This window comes from Malaclemys terrapin, chromosome 2 (genome assembly GCF_027887155.1).
Source record: "Malaclemys terrapin pileata isolate rMalTer1 chromosome 2, rMalTer1.hap1, whole genome shotgun sequence".
NCBI lineage: Eukaryota > Metazoa > Chordata > Testudines > Emydidae > Malaclemys > Malaclemys terrapin.
In genome coordinates, this window is record NC_071506.1 from 147,591,289 (window position 1) to 147,613,739 (window position 22,451).

At 44.0% G+C, this 22,451-nt stretch overlaps 1 protein-coding gene across 2 annotated transcripts in view; it reads left to right on the forward strand.

The window, feature by feature from the left end:
* Window positions 1-22,451, forward strand: part of CDH12 (cadherin 12) — an 864,422-nt gene that overhangs the window by 794,194 nt on the left and 47,777 nt on the right. For both annotated transcript variants that reach the window (XM_054020329.1, XM_054020330.1), the window contains one exon: window positions 18,034-18,221. In XM_054020329.1, coding sequence (XP_053876304.1) covers window positions 18,034-18,221 — 188 coding nt within the window. The remainder of the gene's footprint in view (window positions 1-18,033; window positions 18,222-22,451) is intronic.

Below are 22,451 nucleotides of genomic sequence, written 5' to 3' on the forward strand. Positions count from 1 at the left end.
CTCGGTGAAGACCGAAACAAAGAAGTCATTAAGCATCTCTGCCATTTCCAAGTTTCCTGTTACTGTTTCTCCCTCTTCACTAAGCAGTGGGCCTACCCTGTCTTTGGTCTTCCTCTTGCTTCTAATGTATTGATAAAAAGTCTTCTTGTTTCCTTTTATTCCCGTAGCTAGTTTGAGCTCATTTTGTGCCTTTGCCTTTCTAATCTTGCCCCTGCATTCCTGTGTTGTTTGCCTATATTCATCCTTTGTAATCTGTCCTAGTTTCCATTTTTTATATGACTCCTTTTTATTTTTTAGATCGTGCAAGATCTCGTGGTTAAGCCAAGGTGGTCTTTTGCCACATTTTCTATCTTTCCTAACCAGCGGAATAGCTTGCTTTTGGGCCCTTAATAGCGTCCCTTTGAAAAACTGCCAACTCTCCTCAGTTGTTTTTCCCCTCAGTCTTGATTCCCATGGGACCTTACCTATCAGCTCTCTGAGCTTCCCAAAATCTGCCTTCCTGAAATCCATTGTCTCTATTTTGCTGTTCTCCCTTCTACCCTTCCTTAGAATTGCAAAGTCTATGATTTCATGATCACTTTCACCCAGGCTGCCTTCTACTTTCACATTCTCAACGAGTTCCTCCCTATTTGTTAAAATCAAGTCTAGAACAGCTTCCCCCCTGGTAGCTTTTTCAACCTTCTGAAATAAAAAGTTGTCTCCAATGCAGTCCAAGAATTTGTTGGATAGTCTGTTCCCCGCTGTGTTATTTTCCCAACATATATCCAGATAGTTGAAGTCCCCCATCACCACCAAATCTTGGGCTTTGGATGATTTTGTTAGTTGCTTGAAAAAAGCCTCATCCACCTCTTCCACCTGGTTAGGTGGCCTGTAGTAGACGCCTAGCATGACATCTCCCTTGTTTTTTGCCCCTTTAAGCCTAACCCAGAGACTCTCAACACTTCCGTCTCCTATGTCCATCTCTACCTCAGTCCAAGTGTGTACATTTTTAATATATAAGGCAACACCTCCTCCCTTTTTCCCCTGTCTATCCTTCCTGAGCAAGCTGTACCCATCCACACCAACATTCCAATCATGTGTATTATCCCACCAAATTTCAGTGATGCCAACAATGTCATAGTTGTATTTATTTATTAGCACTTCCAGTTCTTCCTGCTTATTCCCCATACTTCTCGCATTTGTATATAGGCATCTAAGATACTGGTTTGATCTTTCCTCCCAGTTTTTTCCTGACTCTCCTTTCTCTCTGCCAATATAGTCCACACTCCCTCTTGTTTCCGACTCATTTCCCCGGTCTCCATGTTCCCCACTTACCTGTGGGCTTTGCTCACCTGTCCCCGTGGAACCTAGTTTAAAGCCCTCCTCACTAGGTTAGCCAGTCTGTGTCCGAATAGGGTCTTCCCTCTCCTCGAAAGGTGAACGCCATCTCTGCCTAGCAGTCCTTCCTCGAATAGCATCCCGTGGTCTAGGAAGCCAAAGCCCTCCTGGCGACACCATCTTCGCAGCCAGGCATTCACCTCCATGATGCATCTGTCTCTGCCCGGGCCCCTACCTTTAACAGGAAGAATTGAAGAGAATACCACCTGCGCTCCAAACTCCTTCACCCGTGCTCCCAGAGCCCTGTAGTCACTCTTGATCCGCTCAGTGTCACACCGCGCAGTATCATTTGTGCCCACATGGATGAGTAGCATGGGGTAGTAGTCAGAGGGCCGGATAATCCTCGACAATGCCTCCGTAACGTCTCGGATACGGGCCCCCGGCAGGCAGCATACCTCCCGAGATGAAATGTCAGGGCGACAGATGGGCGCCTCCGTCCCCCTCAGCAGAGAGTCTCCGACCACCACTACCCTACGTTTCCTATTCGCAGTGGTGGCAGCAGACTCTCCAGCCTTAGGGGTACGAGGCTTCTCCTCCTTTACTGTAGGGAGTGATTCCTTCTTTCCTGTATCAAGAAGAGCATAACGGTTACCTATAACCACGGCAGGAGGGTTCGGAGCAAGGGTGGAGCACTGCCTGCTGCCAGAAGTAACCAGCTGCCAGCGTCCACCCTGAGCCATCTCCTCCTCCACCAGTGGTGTATCAGCAGTCCTGTGTACTGGGACAGCTACCTCAGCCGTCTCCACATGGACACTGTCGAGGAATTGCTCGTGGATACGGATGACTTCACTTTGTGTAAAAACATCATGAAGTTTAAAGACAGGTTACTGGAAGTATCTATCAGGAATTCAGTGTGATGGTGGAAGAGGGCTAGCTAGTGGCCAGGACAGTTTGGACATGGCAGACTTAGGAGCTCAATCCATGTTATCTGCCATATCTATGGGGAGATGTTCATAGCTGTAGTTTTCCAATCTCCCTTTTGAAGTACAGCAGACCATCCAAGATCTGTCCTTTGAAGGTCCCTCCTTTCTGGAAAAGGATGGATGATTGGCTACTTGCCTGTAAGATTCCAGGGCAACTTTGAAGTCACTTGGAATCTATACATCAGGGACAAAGAGGAAGCCATTCCAGCCCCAGCAGGCTCACGGATATCAGAACTTTATACCTTAGCCTATACCTTGTCAAGAAAAAGGGGCAGGAATGATAGGAGGTGACCACCTCACATCTCCCCCTCCTCTGCAATAGAAGGTTCCTCTAAACCAGCAGCCCAAACTAAAGACTCCAACAAGAGACTGCTGAGCTGGAATTGATATGCAAACTAGACACAATCAACTCAGGATTGAATAAGGACTGGGAATGGCTGAGCCATTACAAACATTGAATCTATCTCCCCTTGTAAGTATTCTCACACTTCTTATCAAACTGTCTGTACTGGGCTATCTTGATTATCACTTCAATTAAGTAAGAGAAAAAAAACTTTTGGCCTCTCAGAGTTGGTAAGACAACTCCCACCTGTTCATGCTCTCTGTATGTGTGTGTATATATCCTCAATATTTATTCCACTCTATATGCATCCGAAGAAGTGGGCTGTAGTCCACGAAAGCGGATGCTCTAATAAATTTGTTAGTCTCTAAGGTGCCACAAGTACTCCTGTTCTTCTTGCAAACTAAACATGTTTGTTGAGGGCAATATACCAGTTCCTACACACCTCTGTTCCTACCCAAAATGTTTTCCAATTGTCTATCTCAATTCCTCCATGCTTGGACTCACATCACATTGGATCGAGGGGTCCTAACCACAGTGGATCTGGGATATGCCCTAAATTTGTTTTTTTCTTCCCTTCCCATCCCCTTCCATGTCCCTCTTCAGGGACCACTCATGACACCATTCTTCAGTGGTCGGTCCAATCTCACCTTCTAGAGGGAGTGTAATAGATGGTTTGGAGGGCTGGGTGGCCTAGTGGTTAGAGGGCTTGGCTCTCAACCCTGGCATGGTTGAGGAGACTAAGGCCAGGGGCATATGGAGACCCAGGCCCTCCCTCTCCACTAGGTCCCAGCCGAGGGCCCTGTGTACATCAACACCTGAACAGCAGGGACTCCAGCAAGGAGTCAGAATCTGCTGCCCTGGGTTACTCCCTACCAGTCCTTTCAGTCTGAGGCATGGCCCTCCATGGCTGCTGGAACAATTTTTATAGTGGGGGGTGCTAATGATGGAAACCATGTATTTGGTGTTTGTTATTACTACTCCAATCAGGGGGTGCGGCAACACCCCTAGTTCCAGCACCACTGGGCCTTTCTATTCCAGTTTGCTTGGTGGCTTCCTTACTGTAGAGTCCCATCTTCGGTGGCATTGTGTTGTGGTCCCAGGCTCCTTCAGGTGGGGCAGCCACCAGTTGGTGAGGGTGCGCCCTACAATGTCTCTGGGGTTCACTCATTCACTTGCCTCCGGTGCTGAAAGTTCCTTTACAGTCTCCTTTGGCTGCGGAGACAGTACTTGCTCCCAGATAGCTGCCCTGGCTAGCAGGCTAGTGATCCTTTCCCCCAGGTAGGGAGACAGCTAACTCTGGGTCAAATGGAAACTTTTTTCCCTATCTGGTTTCAACAAAAATGTGTCTCTTCAGTGCAAGCTTCCATCAACATCAAGGTCTGACAGTAAGTTGTATTAAAGTACATTTGGCAGGTATGGAAGGTGGCCCTTCCACCCTTTTTCCCCTTCAATCCCATAGCTATCAGATTTCTAAAAGTGTTAAATTTGTTATAGCCACAGATGCAAAACCTGTTTCCCCATGTGATCTCAGCCTGGAATTAACAACATTAATGGGGTCACCATTTGAATCTCTTGCTGCTTGCTCCCTACTGCACCCCTCTATGGACGTGGGTGAGTTGAGAGCTTTTGTCTCAGAGCCTCCTTCTACAGTTTTTCGTAAGAATAATGTTTACCTCTGCCCTCACCCAACATTCTTGACAAAGATGGCTTCCAGTTTCCACATTAACCAGGTAATGTATTTGCCAGCTTTCTTCCTGAATCCTCACACATATTCATTGGATGTGAGAAAAGCTTTAGTCTTCTACTTGGACCACACCAGGTCTTTTTTAAACCCTCATCTCAGTTATTTGTCAGTTGAGGCAGGGTGAAAGGCCAACCAGTTTCTACTCAGAGGGTTTCCACCTGGATTTCTTCTTGAGTTTGAGCTACCAGTTAGTTCATGTCATGCCACCTCTTAGAGTAGGGATCGGCAGCCTTTGGCACATGGCCCGTTAAGGAAATCCGCTGGCGAGCTGGGACGGTTTGTTTACCTGCAGCATCCACACGTTCAGCTGATCACAGCTCCCAGTGGCCGCGATTCACCGTTCCAGGCCAATGAGGGCTGTGGGAAGGAGCGTGGGCCGAGGGATGTGCTGGCTGCCACTTCCCACAGCCCCCCCATTGGTCTGGAACGGTGAACCACAGTGAGTGGGAGCTGAGATCGTCCGAACCTGTGGATGCTGTAGGTAAACAAACCATCCCAGCTCGGCAGTGGATTTCCTTAATAGGCCGCGTGCCAAAGACTGCTGATCCCTGTCTTAGAGTGTTGGCCCATTCAACAAGAGCACAAGCAGAGTTAGCAACTTTCTTCGAACAAGTACCTATTTGAGATATTTGCCAAGCTGTGACTTGGTTGTCAGTTTACACTTTTGCTGTTCATTATTCCATTTCCCATCAGTTCAGGAACACTGCCAGTCTTGGATGTGTTGTTCCACAATCACTGTTCAGATAGACCACCTCCATGGTAATCTACTTGAGAGTCACCTGCAGTGGAATGAATATGTTCAGTCACTGAAGAAAAAACAGCTACCTACCTTTCCTTGATTGTTGTTCTTCGATATGTGTTGCACATGTCCAATCCATGACTTGCAATCCTTCCCTTCTGGTTAGAAGGAACAGGGAGGATTGACAAGTGCAGCTCCATCCTCTCATACCTGCATGTGGTGGCATGCAACAGCAAAGGGTATTGAAGCTGCCCTGACAGGTACCACTGATGGAAAAAATTTCTCCAACAACTGTACACCTACAGTGGAATGGACATGTGCAACATACCTCAAAGAACAACAGTTACAGAAAGGTAGGTAACTTTTTTCCCTCTTTCGGTGACTTACACAGCAAGTTTGTACAGTATACAAAAGGTGGTGGCCAATATTTTCAAAGGAAGGTGTTTAAATCCATATTTAGGCACCTAAATAGGTGCTTTGACTTTCAAAAGGGCTGAGCCCCTACAGGTCTCATTGGCTTCAGTGGGAATTGCAGAAACTCACCTTTTCCCACAAGTTTGGAAAATTTTCATCATTGTCAGTAAACTGATCAATTTTGTTATGGAAGTCAGAATGAACAAATGTGAAATCCCACCATCCCAATTTTATAGTTATTTTTCTGACTAGATCTCATTTTTAAAGTGAAAGTCTGCAGAGAAAATTAGCCTAAAGAAACTGCATATAGAAAAGTCATAACGTAAGCACGGTTAACTACATTTTGTATTTGTAATCACATATATATGGATAATCTAGATACATCTTAAATCTTATTTTCTGTTTCAGACCCTGTGCACACAGTTTGCTGAAAAGAAGTGGACATTTCTCCATAGTAGAAACTGACTGTAGAATTGTGCGTAATGGGGATATGCAAGTTCTGGTTCCATAATAAACATTCTTGTGAGCAATACAAGTGTGGGATATCAGGAAAATATTAAAAGATGATGGGTTAATAAAATTGTTATTTGTGGTTCTGTAATGATGGTGAAAGTATGAAAAGTGCTTCCACAAGATGTTAAGAAGCAATGTATTGAAATATTAATCAGAGCATCACAAATTCCATGTCCTATCCCAGGCAATATATTTTTATCACTTTGGTGGTCTCAGATACCATACTGTTTAAGTTCTAGAGAAGGGATAAACAAAATTGTGTTTTTCCCCCCATGGTAGTATAGCTGACTCCCCAGCAACAAAGCTATTTTTCCATTTTTTTATTAAAATGTTTGAAACAAGGTTGGTTACTTTTGAGCATAATCTTTGTTGTGTCTATGAAGCACCATACATCTTTATGGTGCTTTATACATATTATAGAAATACTTACATGGAAATGTTTGATTAAAATCTTTAAAATTAACAGAAAACAAATTAACCATATTGTTAGCATTTGTGCTTAACTTCCATATGCATGGTGTCCCTAGCTTCTGTTTGCCAGAGGGTGGAGATTGATGACAGGAGAGAGACCACTTGATCATTACTTGTTAGGTTCACTCCCTCTGGGACACCTGGCATGGGCCACTGTCAGTAGACAGGATACTGGGCTAGATGGACTTTTGGTCTGATCCAGTATCACCGTTCTTATGTTCCAAAATCTCTGGTGTAAACTATGTCAATGGAAGGCATTATGTTTTCCCATTTAAGAGAGAAAATACATATTTTTGTTTAGTTTAGATGGCTTTTATTTCAGATTGTGAAAAAAAAACTAAAAAAAGGGGGCTAGTCCAAAACCCATTGAAGTCAGAGAGAGTCTTCTGTAGACTTCAGTGGACTCTTTCAAAGTGCTAAACAAGTATTAATTAACATTATCCTCCCATGACCCTTCTGAATCAGGTAATCATTACTGCTGTTCTTAGTGTACACTTAAAGAGATTATGTGTTTTTTATCCCTTTACCCTTACCTGTTTATTTGCATACTTTAAATGCTTTGCTTTTTTATCCTATAATGTTAATTGGTATAAATGGGTTATTAACTCCAAAGTTAGGTAATGAATTTAGCTTAAAATTATGATTGTTTTTTCCTCTGAATTATCCCCATTTTCCAAGTGAGGAAACTGACACACGGTGATTAACTATGGTATGTGCTACATTGTGCAGAACAGAGAATCAATTTCAGGAGTTCCCATTGTCCATTAGACCACTCTCCCATATGGCTTACCTTACCAGAGAAATATTTTGCTATAGGCAAAAATATTGACCAGATTTTCAAAACCAGTTTTCAAAATTATGCCTGAAAAACCTGTGTAGAAATCAGGTAATTGCACAGGGCACCAAGTAGTTACACATATGCTCAGCCAGCTCTCCTGTATCATTTAAGGCAATAGTTCAGTTGTAAGTGGCTAATTTGCCCTCCTCTCAGGCAGCACAGATCCACAATAATTTGGGGGAACTGCTTCTCACCTGTTAAAAGCTGTACTTCAGAACCAATTTTCAGTGCATAACAACTTAATTGAACTTACTATTGTGAGAATATGTTGTATTGTTCATGTGTGTTAGTAAATGGTGCTTTTGGTATTAAATAGCTATACACACCCACACCCACACACCTCTTTTCATAGCATTAGTGTAATGGCTCCCATGCAGAAAAGCACTCCCTTCCCATCCTCCCCAGGTAGTCCATGAAGTCACTGAGCAAAAGCTCATACAAAAGGTAATGGTATCAGCAGGCCAGATAAGCCTAGTTCCATAGTTTCAGGCCTCAGCCTTCCTCCTGCAGGCCCTTCCTTCCCCTCCCATCTGCCCACCCCATGGAAGTTTAGATAAATGGGCCTTGAATCTAAACATTAAATGTGGTTTTGTAAAACTAAAACCAGTCTGACAAAAGTTTGGTGAACTCAATACCACTCTTGTCTTTGTCTGACTTATTTTAAAGATACTGCATTTCCCCTGCGGATATTGAGGTAAGGCATCAGTTAAGAACAGTGTATAGGCCTGTTTCTATCTTTCAGCACATAAGGAGCCCCAATAGTCAATTGGACTCCTAGATCCTGCAGTCCTTGTTCGGGCACAATTCCCATGAACTGCAATGGATTTTTTTTTCCCCCCTAAGAAAGCTCTTCAAGATAAAGTCCTATGAGGGGGAGATTGTAATAGTAGTGAGCAACTATTCCCATAAGTACCAGGAATAGCTACTTAAACAATATTATCACAACTGATTAAAAAAATGGGAATTGTGCCCACTATGTAAGTGCCAAGTAATTATTTTATTTTACCTTTTACATTTGTCAGTACAACAACAAATTATATTAGACTACAGGCAAGTAATCATCAAACACTGACCATCCTTCTTGGATTCTCCTTAAGGCAAATATCACCTTAAAAAACTTGCCCAAACACCTGATGCCATTGTGGATAGAATAATTGAGATGTCTTGGTGGGTTAAGATAACAAGAAGCACAATATTTGTTTTCATTTTATTTTTCAAGGGATGGTTCTCTTCAGTTAGATTACTTTTGAACATTAGCATTTCAAGGTTCATAATAAACTGAAAATTCTGCCAAAACAAACATACAACCTTCCTCCCACAACAACATACGAGATCTGGATCAAAGAGAAAGCTACAGTAGGAATGATATGTTGTTAGGTTGTCTATTACATGGCATTAATAGTGAGCAAACAGTGCTTTAGATGTTACTTTTTAAAAGAAAAGCTAAAATATATAGCTGAAGAAACAGCAGGAAAGGATAATTTTACACACATAAAAGCACTTTTGTGGACGACTAGAGGCACAGAGGTTTGTTAATGAGATTTATAGCCATTATGCTGAAAGACAGTATGGATCCTGCCCCTGTTTTTAGAGACTTGGATATAATACCAAGTAATGGCTGTTTGCTGGTCTTTGTGAAATGAAATTGTGATCTCAGGCCATTGTTCTTATCATAGCTGACAACTTTTCTGGCAGGCATACCAAGGATTGACTGGGCATAAAGGCTCGGATCCAAGTCCAGACTAGAAATCAATGGAGACACATCCACTAACTCCAGGTATAGAAAAATACTTGTGGTGAAACATCAGAACTCACCTAGTTTCGGGCCTCAGAAAGTGAAGCTTAACCCAACTGAGCCAAAAGAGTTGCACACCTGGGCTGAGTTTCAGTCAAATATCACTGTTCTCTCCTCACTCACACAGCTCTGTCCCTCTCCCAAAAATATCTGGGATCCCATCCCTTGCTTTTGAAGCTTTATGGGTGGGATGTAGCAGGTGGTTGTATTCTCATCCCTCACCTTGGCCTTGTCAGTGTCTTCAGGGGCCACCTGAGAGTCTTCATTAGCCTTTAGGCCTGAGATCTTCAGTGGTATCAAGATTGCCCCAGGGCTGCCCAGAGGATTCAGGGGGAATGGAGCAAAGCAATTTCAGGGCCCCTTCCATAAAAAAAGTTGCAATACTATATTCTCGCGGGGGCCCCTGTGAGACCTGGGGCAAATTGCACCACTTGCCGCCCCACCCCACCCCCCAGGTGGCCCTGGGAAAAATAAACATTTAAAAACCTTCCACATCTCGGCACAAACTTCTTTTCAAATCACCTTTACAAGGTATCACTGGTTCTCAGCATCAGCTAGTGCTAAAAGGCAGTAAAGCTCATTAAAAGGGTTGGACAAATATTTTCTGTTAAACTATTTTGAATTGAAAACTAGGGATTTTTAAAAAGCAGAAAAAATCACGGACAATGTCTGCTTTTCTTCTAAATTTGTTGTGTTTTTTTTTTTTAATTGAAAAGCTGAAATTAGTCTGCCAAAACCTGAATATGGTTTGGGGTTTCAGAAGCATGTGGCCAAATACTTGCTGCGTTTGATATATTTAAAGAAACAATACAAAAATTCTGCTTAAAAAAGTCCAAAACTTTTGAAACACCTCAGCTTGTGACCAAATGCCCATCCAGTCAGAGATTTTTCTGTTTCTGATATTCTGCTGGCTTCCTTGACTCATATCTGTCTCCATAACTTTGGATTCATTTAGGTTAGAACATAAGAATGGCCATACTGGGTCAGACCAAAGGTCCATCCAGCCCAGGTCCATCTACCGACAGTGGCCAATGCTAAGTGCCCCAGAGGGAGTGAACCTAACAGGTAATGATCAAGTGATCTCTCTCCGGCCATCCATCTCCACTCTGACAAACAGAGGCTAGGGACACCATTCCTTACCCGTCCTGGCTAATAGCCATTAATGGACTTAACCACCATGAATTTATCGGTTTCCTCACAAACTGGAGACAGTTACTGTGGGTTTGTCTTTAGTATAGCTTATGTACATACTCCACGAACTGAGCATTTGAGCTTGTTCCAGAATCTGAGATGAGCCTATGTTGTGAAAACTGAAATGCTCAAAATAGCACATGCATGTGAATGGACACAGGGTGCTAAAATTAAATTAACCCAGGGGTTCTCAAACTGGGGGTTGGGACCCCTCAGGGAGTCACAAGGTTATTACTGGGGTTGTGAGCTGTCAGCCTCCACCTCAAACCCTGCTTCGCCTCCAGCATTTATAATAGTGTTATAAATTAAACACTTTTTTATATATTTAAGGGGGGGGGGGGTCACACTCAGGTTTGCTGTGTGAAAGGGGCCACCAGTACAAAAGTTTGAGAACCACTCAATTAACCCCTCTGGAGCCTCAGGGAATGCAGGGGAGGGGGCCTCCCTTGGTATGGTTGGGAAGGAGGTAGGTGGTATAGTATATTGCTCCTCATGTGATCCCTCCCCCATGGCTCTCTTGGCTCTATCACTAAATCTGTTAATCTAAAGAGGCTAATTTTAAATGAAGCTACCCTCCCCTGACATGAATCTCCCTATGGCACTGAAATTAAATGTAGACTATAATTTGGCATTTGAGAAGTGAAAGGGATGGTAGCCCTAAGGGAAAAGGTAACAGCTTGGCTCTTTGTGTTAAATAGTTATCTGCAAGCCTCAAACTGCTGAATGAGCTTTAGGGTAGGGCAGGCTGTGCCTCCCCAAACAGCCTGGCCCTGCCCCCTATATGACCCCCACCCACTTCATGCCCCCCGACTGCCTCCCTCAGAATCCCCGACCCATCCTGCTCCTTGTCCCTTGACCGTCTCCTCCCCCCCCGAGACTCCCCCAACCACCACCCTGGGACCCCACCCCACTCCCTGTCCCCTGACTGCCCTGATTCCTATCCACCCCCCTGCCGAGTCCTGACAGACCCCCTGACCGCCCACGATCCCTGTCCCCTGACCGCCCACCCACAGAACCTCTGCCCCCTCCCTGTCCCCTGACCATCCCCGGGACTCCCTGCCCCTTATCCAACCCCTCTGGCCCCAGCCCCCTTACCATGATGCTTACCCCCACCTCTCCCCTCTCCCGGAGCCTCAGCTCGCCGTGTCCAGGAGCGGCCCTGGACAGCACTGCAGTGGCGTGGCTCCAACGGGACCTGAGCTCCTGCCACTTGGCTGCAGCTCGCAGCCCCGCCCCCTTACCACGCAGCTCTGAGCAGGAGGAGCTCAGTCCCCGCTGGAGCCACGCCGCTGCAGTGCTGTCCAGGGCCGCTCCTGGACATGGCGTGCTGAGGTGCCAGGGGATGAGGGAAGGCGGAGGGAGCCCCTGACATTCTTGTGGGGGGCCTGGGGCAAATTCCCCCTCTTGCCTCCTCCCCCTCCCCAGCAGCCCTGGATTGCCCTGACCCCGCCCCCCTTTTCCATGAATACTGCACATACCTCCTCAGTCTACCATTCTCCTGCATACTCACAACATAGACTAAGAACTGGGTAGGTTGCCAATTTGTTCTATTGACAGCAGTGGTGTAGAAAACCATTTTGCCTTTCTTTGTGCCTGCAGCCTGAGACATTCCTAAACTCCTTGCATCGTAACTAGAGAATCACTGTTTTTGGCTATTTACTTCTGTGGGGCATAGGCTGAGTTTCAAGCCAACTCAGCTGAGATTGACAGTTTATATAGATCTGTGATTAGACACACTAACTTTGATTTGCAAAGTCCACCAACATTGAATCTAATTGATCTCACACCAGTCTTACAAGTCTCAGCCAGGTTAGGGTTGAGGGATGTTGATAGGGTGCTATAGTGAAACCTGCACTCTCACTGGCCTTACTACAGAGGATTTGTCCTGTGGCTAAATCATACCACTTCATGTCTATACTTGGCTAAATGTGACCAAACTGAGAAATAGCTAAAAACTGACCTAGTGCTGATTGAGAATAGAAAGGTATTGATCTGCTGTATCTCTGGTAGTTCCCCATAATCACCTGCCCTTTACATAAGTCAGCACCTATCTCTGATTACATGTACCAAGTCATATACAAAAGCATTTCTTGCTATATCTGTATGTTTAGCTACTTTATAAAACAGGCATATGCTGAATTTTTGCACTGCCACTCTCTACACAAGGCCCAGACATTCACCTCTCCCCTCCCACACTGCTATTGGTAAAAAAAAAAAAGGAAATCAGATTGCTCTGAAATCAGCATGTTTCTCCTGTCAGTCCCTATTCTCCATGGCCCTCGGAGACTGCCCATTTGTGACAAATGTTTCTGCAGTGTAACTAGTTTCTGCGTAAGCTTGTTTGTCCTGTTTGTCCCATGTTTCCTTTTGGCTCTGGAGGACCACAGAAGGTTTCCAGAGTGTTAGGGAATAGGCTGAACAGACTGCTAATCCAGGTTGATTTCAATATAGTGGTGCAGTGAATACATGCAGGACTGTATTCAGGCAGAACCGAAAATAACAATTTACCAAAAGAAAGGTGTCACAGCAAATCCATTACAGTGGAACATTATAATCTAAAGGCAGGCCAGATCTCTCCCTGAATGGTCATTCTGGTCTTTCACAAGCAGTCCTTATTATCCAATATTAATTCACATTTTTCTTTACAAAGAAGAATTTGAGAAAAAAATGGGAAGTTTTGTTTTCATAAGTTACTCTGTTGATGCTTTTTTTCCTGTGTTCTCAGAAATCTACATTATTTGTGTTCACTGTTTTTACTTTAGAAGTATGTTCTCAAGGTAGCACCATTAAGCGCTTCCACATGCTATGAAGGTACTATTATGGGAGCATGATGGAAGCGTGGTTACATAGTACATCTTCAGGGATCTGACTCTAATAGAGTTGAAGATTGCTTCCAATTTCAGATTAATCTGAATGACCCTAGCTTTACTGCTGTTATACTTCTGTAACTGATAAAATGTCAGGTCACTGAAAATAAACGGATGTAGCCTAAACAATCTGAAATGAGTAATGTAGAGTTTCTTTGACTCCATATAAGTCCCATGCACTTCACAACCAGGCACAATATTTTATCAAGAAATGTTTTGTTCTTAATGAATCTGAGTGCTTTTCAGATCACTAAGAATATATCTACTAGGGAAAGGGGAGGAAATTCAGTCTCTTGTGTTCCTTTGCTTTATGGTTGTTAAAATTGTGGATGTACAGAGCAATGCTGCAACAATGATTTGTGATATTCCCCATAAATATTTGGGGAAGACTCAGACAGAGTTAAAGCTAAGTGGGGACACAATAAATAAAACCCTGTTGGTCGATGTCAAGTTTCTCTTAGCAATAACTTTCCACATGGAGCTCAAATCTCATTAACTAATCATAAGATTTGTGATTGTACCTCCTGTACACCACTTACAAAATTTACTCCTTAATCTAAATCAATGAGGTACCACTAAGAAATAGCTGAGCCTAGTCTGACTTGACATTTCTTGTTATTGGCCTCATAATTTTTTTTCTTGCTGAAAAGCAAATTTCAGCATGTTACGTCAAAAGGGAAAAAATAGTGAAAAAGTATCTGAGCAATCTTTTACTACTTAGTTCATGCATACTACAAAGCCACACAGGTAATGTATCAAATAGGGATGCTGACCCAACTAATTTTTAGGCAGACTGTGTCCTCACATCCACGCCTCCTGAGAGGGAGGGAGAAGGCAGGCAGTATGAAATTACACAGTACCCCCTCAACTAGGCCAGCAAATAATGCATGTACCACAGTACAGATATGAATAATTACTGGTGTGTTGCTAACTCACAAGAGAGCAAAGGTTTGTTCCTAATCTAGTAGTGCTGATGGAATCCCTTGAGAATTTCTCTTTGCAAAATTTTGCAAAGCTGAATAAGTTGACACCAAATGTCCTGTGCAGTTAAAAACCAACAAGAAGGTGGCTCTCCTGCAACCCCAAGCAGGAAGCCCTCCAGCTTCTCTCAATACTGTGAATGTCTCCTGTCCTGCCTTTAGGTGGGCTATGAATTCACCCAGCCCTTTCCAGTCAAGAGTGACTGAACCACTGCTTGGTGAAGTCTTCCATAGGTCTCTATCATATGTAGTCTAAGCTGCCTATGTTGACACTTTTTTTTAATTAAAGGTTTGGTCTAATCTATCTATATGTAAAGAGCAATATATGACAAACTTTGATAAGCTAAAGGAAAAACAGTGGGAGAGTTGCAAGACAGTGATCCAGCGCAATTAGAGTCCAGCACCTTCCCGGTTTGGTTGAGTGTCAGGGGAGTGATAATGTGAACCAGGCCAATATGCAATTTTGCAATATGCCTAAAGTTGCAAATTAGTTTCAGTAGACATATTGTAGTATCATGATATATGATTGAATCTTAGTGCCAGCAACTCAAAAGAGCTCTGAGACCCTATTCTTTATGCATAGAGAGGAGCTTGGCTTCACTAAAATGTATTAACACTAGGATCCCCGCCTCTCCAGCACTCTCCTGGACCCAGAACTATTCAGGGGAACCCTCCACCGCACCCCCAGTCTAGGAGCAATGCCCCAGCCATGCATCCCTGTGGAAAAATTGCAGAGAGAATTGACCCTGAGACTACAACTGGTAGGATCACAAGCAGCCAGAACAGGGACCTTTAGACATTATTCAGAGAACTTTTAACAGTTTTAAGTGGACTTTATCTGCCCTGTGCTGATTGGCTGTTCGCTCCAACCCTCTTCCTTCCCATCTCCAACGGTCTCTCTACATCTGAGCTTCACTCCACACCTTTCCCTCTTCTCCCCTGGCCACTCCCTCGCCCTTTTCTTCCCATCCCTTTTCTTTTCATTTAGCTGGTCTCCTTCCTAGCTTAACTCTCCTCCCCACCCCAAAAAAATCATTTCACTAACATGATATTTGTCACCATCTCATTTCACTCTATGTGTTATACCCCATCCCCCACTCTGGGTCTAGATGGTATATATAGATTGTAAGTTCCTCAGGGCAGGGACCATCTACTACTCTGTGTTTGTGCAGTGCCTAGGATCGCTATAGTGGCCCTTAGGCTGCTGCCATTTTCATGCTTTTTAATACTTAAGCACTATCATAATAAACACAAAAGCCAAAACTTGTTTTGGTTTTGTTGAAAGGTCAATAATTAATAATAATGCAGGCAAGCTAAAGCTTAATGTTATAGACATTTGTCTTCCTCTTCAGTCAAGCAGCAATGCCTTAAGGTAAGCCTCATTGTCCTGATTACTGGGCTACTTCTGTTGAAGTCAATGTCCAAACTCCCATTGCTTTCAAGGGAAGCAAGATTAGGCCATTTGTTGGAGTGGAATTAATGCATTCAGAAGCCCTTTTATGAAAGTTATATTAATTTTTATTTTGGCCTCAGTTCCAAGCCACCTTTTTATGTGAGAGCAAAGTTTACATAGGCATACACAAGTGGGTATAATTATGAATGAATATTGAAGTTTGATTCATGGTTGTCTGGTTTTTCAAATGAAAAAGAACATAAAAAGCCCTGGTGTGTACAATTGGAGCTTTAGAAGTCTGGCCTTAAAATTTTAGTAAGAACACCCTCTGGTGGCTAGTATTTTAATACCTGAAAGCTTTGTGTGTTTTGCTCTAGAAATTGCATAACTTACTGATAGGGCTGAATTTTATTAAAAATCCCAGAGCACCAACAGTAAATTTAGTAAGAGCCATACATGTGCTGGGACAGCTGCCTGATTTTGATAAGGAATGTCCTCCTTCTTATCTCACCATGGGGGCAACAACCATTCTACTCAGCACTCTCCACTCCTGTGAGTGCAACCCTAATCCCAGCCTGGACATGATGGTAGGGAACAGCTGAAGAGTCACTGCTACCTCCTGTGGGGCTGGGCCCAGGTCTTCGCTCCAGACATTGTAATCTAACAGGTGTGTGGGCTCAGGTTTGATCTGCCTCCCCATCCCTCCCTGTCATGACAGAGGGAGGCCAGGCCAAACCTGAGTGGTGATATGACCTGGTGCACCAGGTCACAGTGCCCAGAGTGGGAAGCTAGGCTGAGCACCATGGAACAGGGGCCGAAAAGCATATGTTGCTATGGGGTGAGTCACAGACAGAGAAAAATATCATGGAGAAATAGAAAAAAGTAAATCACACTATCTGACTTTTTCCCCCACTGTAACAAATCTGCTGTCCTATTTACTGGATATGGTACTCTACTGGTATTTAAAGTGACAGGGTCAAATCTTACTGCAGTTATATTTTTCCATTAGCCATCACTGTGAAATGGATGGATAAACTATCCAATTTTCCAACCAAAACAAAATTTAGCTGTTGCAACATTATATTATATATTCTTCCAGATGTTGGCAGAAGTAAACAGCTCCAGGTTCCATTTTCTAAAATGTCTGAACACTAATCCCGACCTCAGTCCTCCTTTGGCCATTGGGAGTGGCTGATGTCTTTTAGATGTCATACATGTGCTGGAACTGCTCCCCAGCGCCTACTCATGGTTAGCTGCCCTGGATTGGAGAAGTTCAAGGATTCTAATAGGTCAGTGCTGTGGGGCTGGTTAGAGGCTCAACTAACTCATCTGGGGATGATTTCTATTTTAATTGCTAGGTAGGGAGGCCCACCCCAGAATCACTTGGGTAGGCTACTGCTTTTTCTGAGGTTTCAGACCAAGCTGCCTATCTCTGCTGCTGCTCCACACCGTCCATCCCTCAAAGGTGCCACCACCACTCTGAGCCATCTGTCACCAAAGAACAACTGCTGCTGCTGCCACTTGGCACCATCCACCACCAGCTACTGCCACTGCTGCCCCGTACCATCTGTTGCCACCAAGCTGCCGCTACTGCCTTGAAGTTGCCACCAGTCTGCACACTCCACAATACAGCAGGCTTGGCTCAGCTCTTAGAGATCATTGATATCTAGGACCTTGACAGAGCCCTTACCACTAGACAGGCTCTCCCAATAGCAGAAAAGTCTTTCCTCCCTCTCTCTCCCTCCCGCCCCCTCTCTCCCCCCCCCCCCCCGCTTTGTCCAGGCTCCCTGACCCAATAGTGCCTGACAGCAGTGTCAGTTAGGGTGAGCCCAAGCATATTTAATATGAGTGTCATGACCTTTCATTTCCCAACAACGTCAATACCATGTTGTTGTCCCCCATACTCAAAATGTAACTGAATTTTAACCACAATGCACCAAACCATCACAAAACTGAAATGTAAAATGAGGCCTGGCCCTTTCCATCTACTCTTTGCTCTCCAACAGATGCCAGCTCTCCAACTCCCTTGCCAGTGGAGTCCCAGCTCTTAAGCACCTACTCCCATTTCACCAACAGACGATTGTACTGACCTCCTTTCAGTCTAAGCCTTCAGGCCACAGGGCTTACATTAATTAAAACATCTTCAATAGACTATTTAGTAATGCTCATAAACATGCACTAACTACAAATTTAAAAGGGTCAGCTATATAGACAGACTTAAAACATACAATTAAGCTCTCCAGGGTTTGTAAACCCATATTTGGGGGCTCTGGGAATTTAACTGTACCATGTTTAACTTGTCACACTACATGTCTTTTTCTAACCTGATTTTGTTGTGAGCACATCATCTTTACAAAGGCTGGTTTAGTTTGATACAGAATGCTTTTTCCTGATCAGGTGTATTGTGTTAACTCCCAGAAATTATTGTTTAACGCTTTCTCTCAGGTATCTTCCATTTGAAAGTACCCGAGTCCTCCCTTGTTGGTTCAGCCATTGGAAGAATCAGAGCTGTGGATCCTGACTTTGGGAAAAATGCAGAAATTGAATACAACATTGTCCCAGGAGATGGAGGGAATTTGTTTGACATCACTACAGATGAGAACACCCAGGAAGGGGTCATCAAACTGAAAAAGGTATTCATCTACTACAAATCTAGTGGCTGAAATTTGAAAAGGAGCATACAACTAAACATATGTGACATATAGGGTGAAATCTTAGTACCATTGAAATCCATGGCAAAGATCGCAGGGACATCAGTGGAGCCAGAACTTCTCTTGTGTCACAGCCAACCAACAATGACGTATGGCACAGGAGTTTTATTTATGTACTAATTAGAGCTGGTCAGGAACCAACATTTCCATACTTCAGGATATTTTGACATTTAAAAAAAATGTTCCAATTCAGAACATATGAAAATTTGGAAAATATGTAATTCCAGGTTAATCAAAACATTTTGCTATGATTTTGACATTGCTTTACTTTATTAATTGATTCAAGATGAGTTTTATAGCCTCTTCCCAGTCAGGTTTCTACTCCTGCCTATGCCACATGTTTCTCCAAGCAGGTCTTCCACCTAGTTGGTGCAGAGAGCTTCCTTCCAGGTACTTCAACCATGGTGGTTTGCTCCCTACTGGTCTCTCTTCCATTATAATCTTTTGTTGACCTTTAATCAAAGGACAAGGTCACCTGCAGTTTATTACCCAATACCTGACTTTCATTTCAAGCTTTCATTTCCATACCTAATCATTTCCAGGACAGCTTTTTTTCCTTCTTCATTTGCAAAAGTTTGGATATAATCTCTTTTGTCATTTTTAACTGATGAATTATTGGAAAAATTACATCTCTCACTTTAGGAAAATTCTGATTACCCATTTGCCTGAGCAGATACCTCAAAAACAGCTACATTTTGAACTATCACACATAAAAACACAGTGAGGGACACCAGATGCCAAGTCTGAACCAATAGAGTATAAATGATTGATTGGAAAAAACAAATTTGAGCAGGCATAGTAGGCTTTAGATAAGATTAAATTCTCCCTGGCCCTGGGTTCTCTCTTAAGTCTCTACTATGCTTTGTCTGAGGGGAGGGAGAGAGGTTTGCACAATGGTGTAGCTTCAGCAATGCAACTGCACCACAGTGTATACATACTGCACTTGTGCAAAAAAATTTGAAGCAGGGATAGGCTGCACTATTTGAAAATTTTTCCTGCACTGGAGCAACACATGCGTACAAAGGTTTGCACTGATGCAACTGCACTAGTGGGGGGGAAAAAAGCCAGTGTAGATAACATCTTAAGTTGCTTCCATGTAGAGGTGGTCAACATTTTTTCTGTTGCAATGATTTTCTGATGAAAAGTGTCCCCTTTTCACAAAACTAATTTTTTCTGAGAAAGAATTTCCATTTGACCCAAAACATTCAATTTTCAGTTTGTTTGGTTTTTTTTCGGGGGGGGGGGGGGCGAAGAATGTCAAGAAGAATAGCTCCCTGACTGCCCTTCTGTATGGCTCTTGGGAATTTCACTTTTGCGGTGAAATTGACAAAAGCTTTCCTGGAAGACTGCAAAGGCAAAGAGCCAGTCCACTCAGCCTCCTCACAAACACACACACACACCGCCCCCGTCCTGGCACAGAGAAGCCTGCCATGTCTCCACCATCACTTCTGAAAGTCATAGGAGCCCAAGCTCTTACTAGGGGTTCGCTCCCAGTTTCACAGCAGGGAGACTAAAAGCCCTGAGAACCCTAGCTCTAGCCAGAGGTCTCAGGGTTGTTAGAACCTAGAGGCTAGGGTTCTGGGGTAGCAGGGAAATTAACAAGAATGTCAATTTCATTCAGCTGCTCTCAGGTTCCCAGAGAGCAGATTTCATTTCGGAAACACCATCTGTTGGTGTTTCCAAAATAGAAGTGTGTGTGGGGGGGAGATTTCTGTCTCATGGGAATTAAAACAACAACAACAACAACAACACAGATTAATTCTAATACAAAACAGACAAATTTCAAAAACAAAAAATTTTCCACAAACACCACTTTTTGGCCAAATTTACTTCGATGCTGGCTTATGAGGAAGAGATTAATGGCTCATTGAGCCACTCAAAAAATCATGGACACAGATAAATCCTCAGTCTGTTTGTTTTTGGTTTCCACACTGTTTTTGCTGTATTTACTTATTTTAGCTTTTGCATTGTCAGCCTTTACCTATTATCTTCTGAATGCATTTACAACAATAAAAACATCCTGTAAAGGGTCTGGACTCACCCCTGCGGTGCCTCCTGCTGGTCATCCAGGGAATTAGCTCACTAGCCTTTGGAGCGCCCTCTGCAGGCCAGTGATCCACCTTGTCCTCTGCACTGGCCCCTGTGTCCCTCCCAGGACCCCAGTGCCCCTTGCTCTGAGTGCTGCCCCCTTGCAATACCCATACACACTAGGTCTCCCCTCCCAGGGGAACCCCCACCCACTAACCCCACCTCACCTCAGGATAAGGCCACTGCCAGTCACCATCTAGCCCCCACTCTCTGGGTCAGACTGCAGTATAGGCCACTCATCATCAACAAGGAGGGTTTGGACCTGCTGCCTTGGCCTAGCCCTGGGTTGCCCTCTGCTACCCCAAGTACCCCTTGGCCTATTACCAGGCCGCAGCCTGGGGCTATCCAGGCTGGAACTCCCCAGCTCCTCAGCCTTTCCCCAGCCCTGCTCCACCCAGGTACCCTGTCTAGTTCCCTGCAGCCAGGCCCTTCTCTCTCTATGCACTCAGAGAGAGACCCTTGAGTGCCTGGCTCCCAGCCTTCTTAGGCCTGGTCCCCACTAAGTCCCTACTTCGGACTAAGGTACGCAAATTCAGCTAAGTTAATAACGTAGCTGAATTCGAAGTACCTTAGTCCGAACTTACCGCGGTCCAGACGCAGCAGGAAGGCTCCCCCCGTCGATGCCGCGTACTCCTCTCGGCGAGCTGGAGTACCGGTGCCGACTGCGAGCACTTCCGGGATCGATCCAGGATCGATTTATCGCGTCTTAACCAGACGCGATAAATCGATCCCAGAACATCGATTGCGTGCCGCCGGACCCTCCGGTAAGTGAAGACAAGGCCTTATTCAGGCCAGCTGGGGTCTGATTGGGGCATGGCCCAGCTGTGGCTACTTCCCCAATCAGCCCAGTAGCTTTTCCCTTTGCCCCAGCCCTCTGCCAAGGCTGTTTTAAACCCCTCAGGCAGGAGCAGGGTAGTCACCCTGCTACACATCCCCACTGTAATATATTGGCCAATCAACGTTACTTAATGCAAGCAACAGAACTCTGGCACTGAATAGGAAAAAAATAAACAAACTAAAAAAACCCACCCAAAACCCCCTCTCAATCTTTGCCAGAAAAAGCCTGCAGCTAGAGATAGGCTTTGAAGGTCAAGAATTCTTGCTCTGTAGTATGAAGTAATGCAAAAGAAGTAATTCCAGTGTGCAGGGCTCTTCACTGAAGGATGCCTTTACATAGGCCCTGATCCTGCATTTTGCCCTTTGAATGATTTTACTCAAGTAAAATTCTGATTGATTCATCCCTTCAGACTTCAGTGGCTCGGGTGCTTAAAGATTCACAAGCTTAAAGTTGTGCTCCGATTTAGGTGCTTTACTGGAGGGAGTCATAAATAAGAGCAACATGATTTTCAGAGGTGCGGAAAACCTCCTGCTCCCATAGTTGTCTGTTATAATAAGTGCACACATATGGTGTGACCAGGCAGTGAGATACACCCTCTATTTAGGTCAGGAATGAGTATTTTAACTGGAATATTGTCCCAGTAAAAGGGTGCTAATATATTCCATGTTGAAGTTTGGCTTAGCATTGTTCCTATAAAATACAGCAGTTAGGCTCTTCATCTGCATTTTTTATGCAGACTTCTACCTGCTGATAGTGGGTGGGGGGAGAGAAAGAGGGCAGCAGCTGCAGCAGGTGTTACTGAGCATGCTCAGTACAAGCCAAACAACAAATCTGCATTACCTCTGTCTGGGATACTAGTAGTTACTGTATTGTTATATGCACAATGAAATCCCTTGCAAACACACTAACCTTTCATACTTGTTAGTCTTTAGACTAAGGAACATATTTTTAAAAGGACCATCACATAGCCTCTAAAATTATTCATGAATTTTATCAGCAACATTATTTATGTATTTTAAATCAAGACACTTATTTTGTGGACTTCCTTGGAATACCTGCATGATTAAAATTAAGCACAATTTCAACAGTTTTGCTGGATTCTGATCTAGGTCCTGATTTTCAGAGATGCTGAGCATTCACAACTCCCTTAGATATCTGCTATAATGTGTGTTATGCTCACTACGCATATAGTCAATGGGACTACTCACATGGGCCTAGTTGTTGTG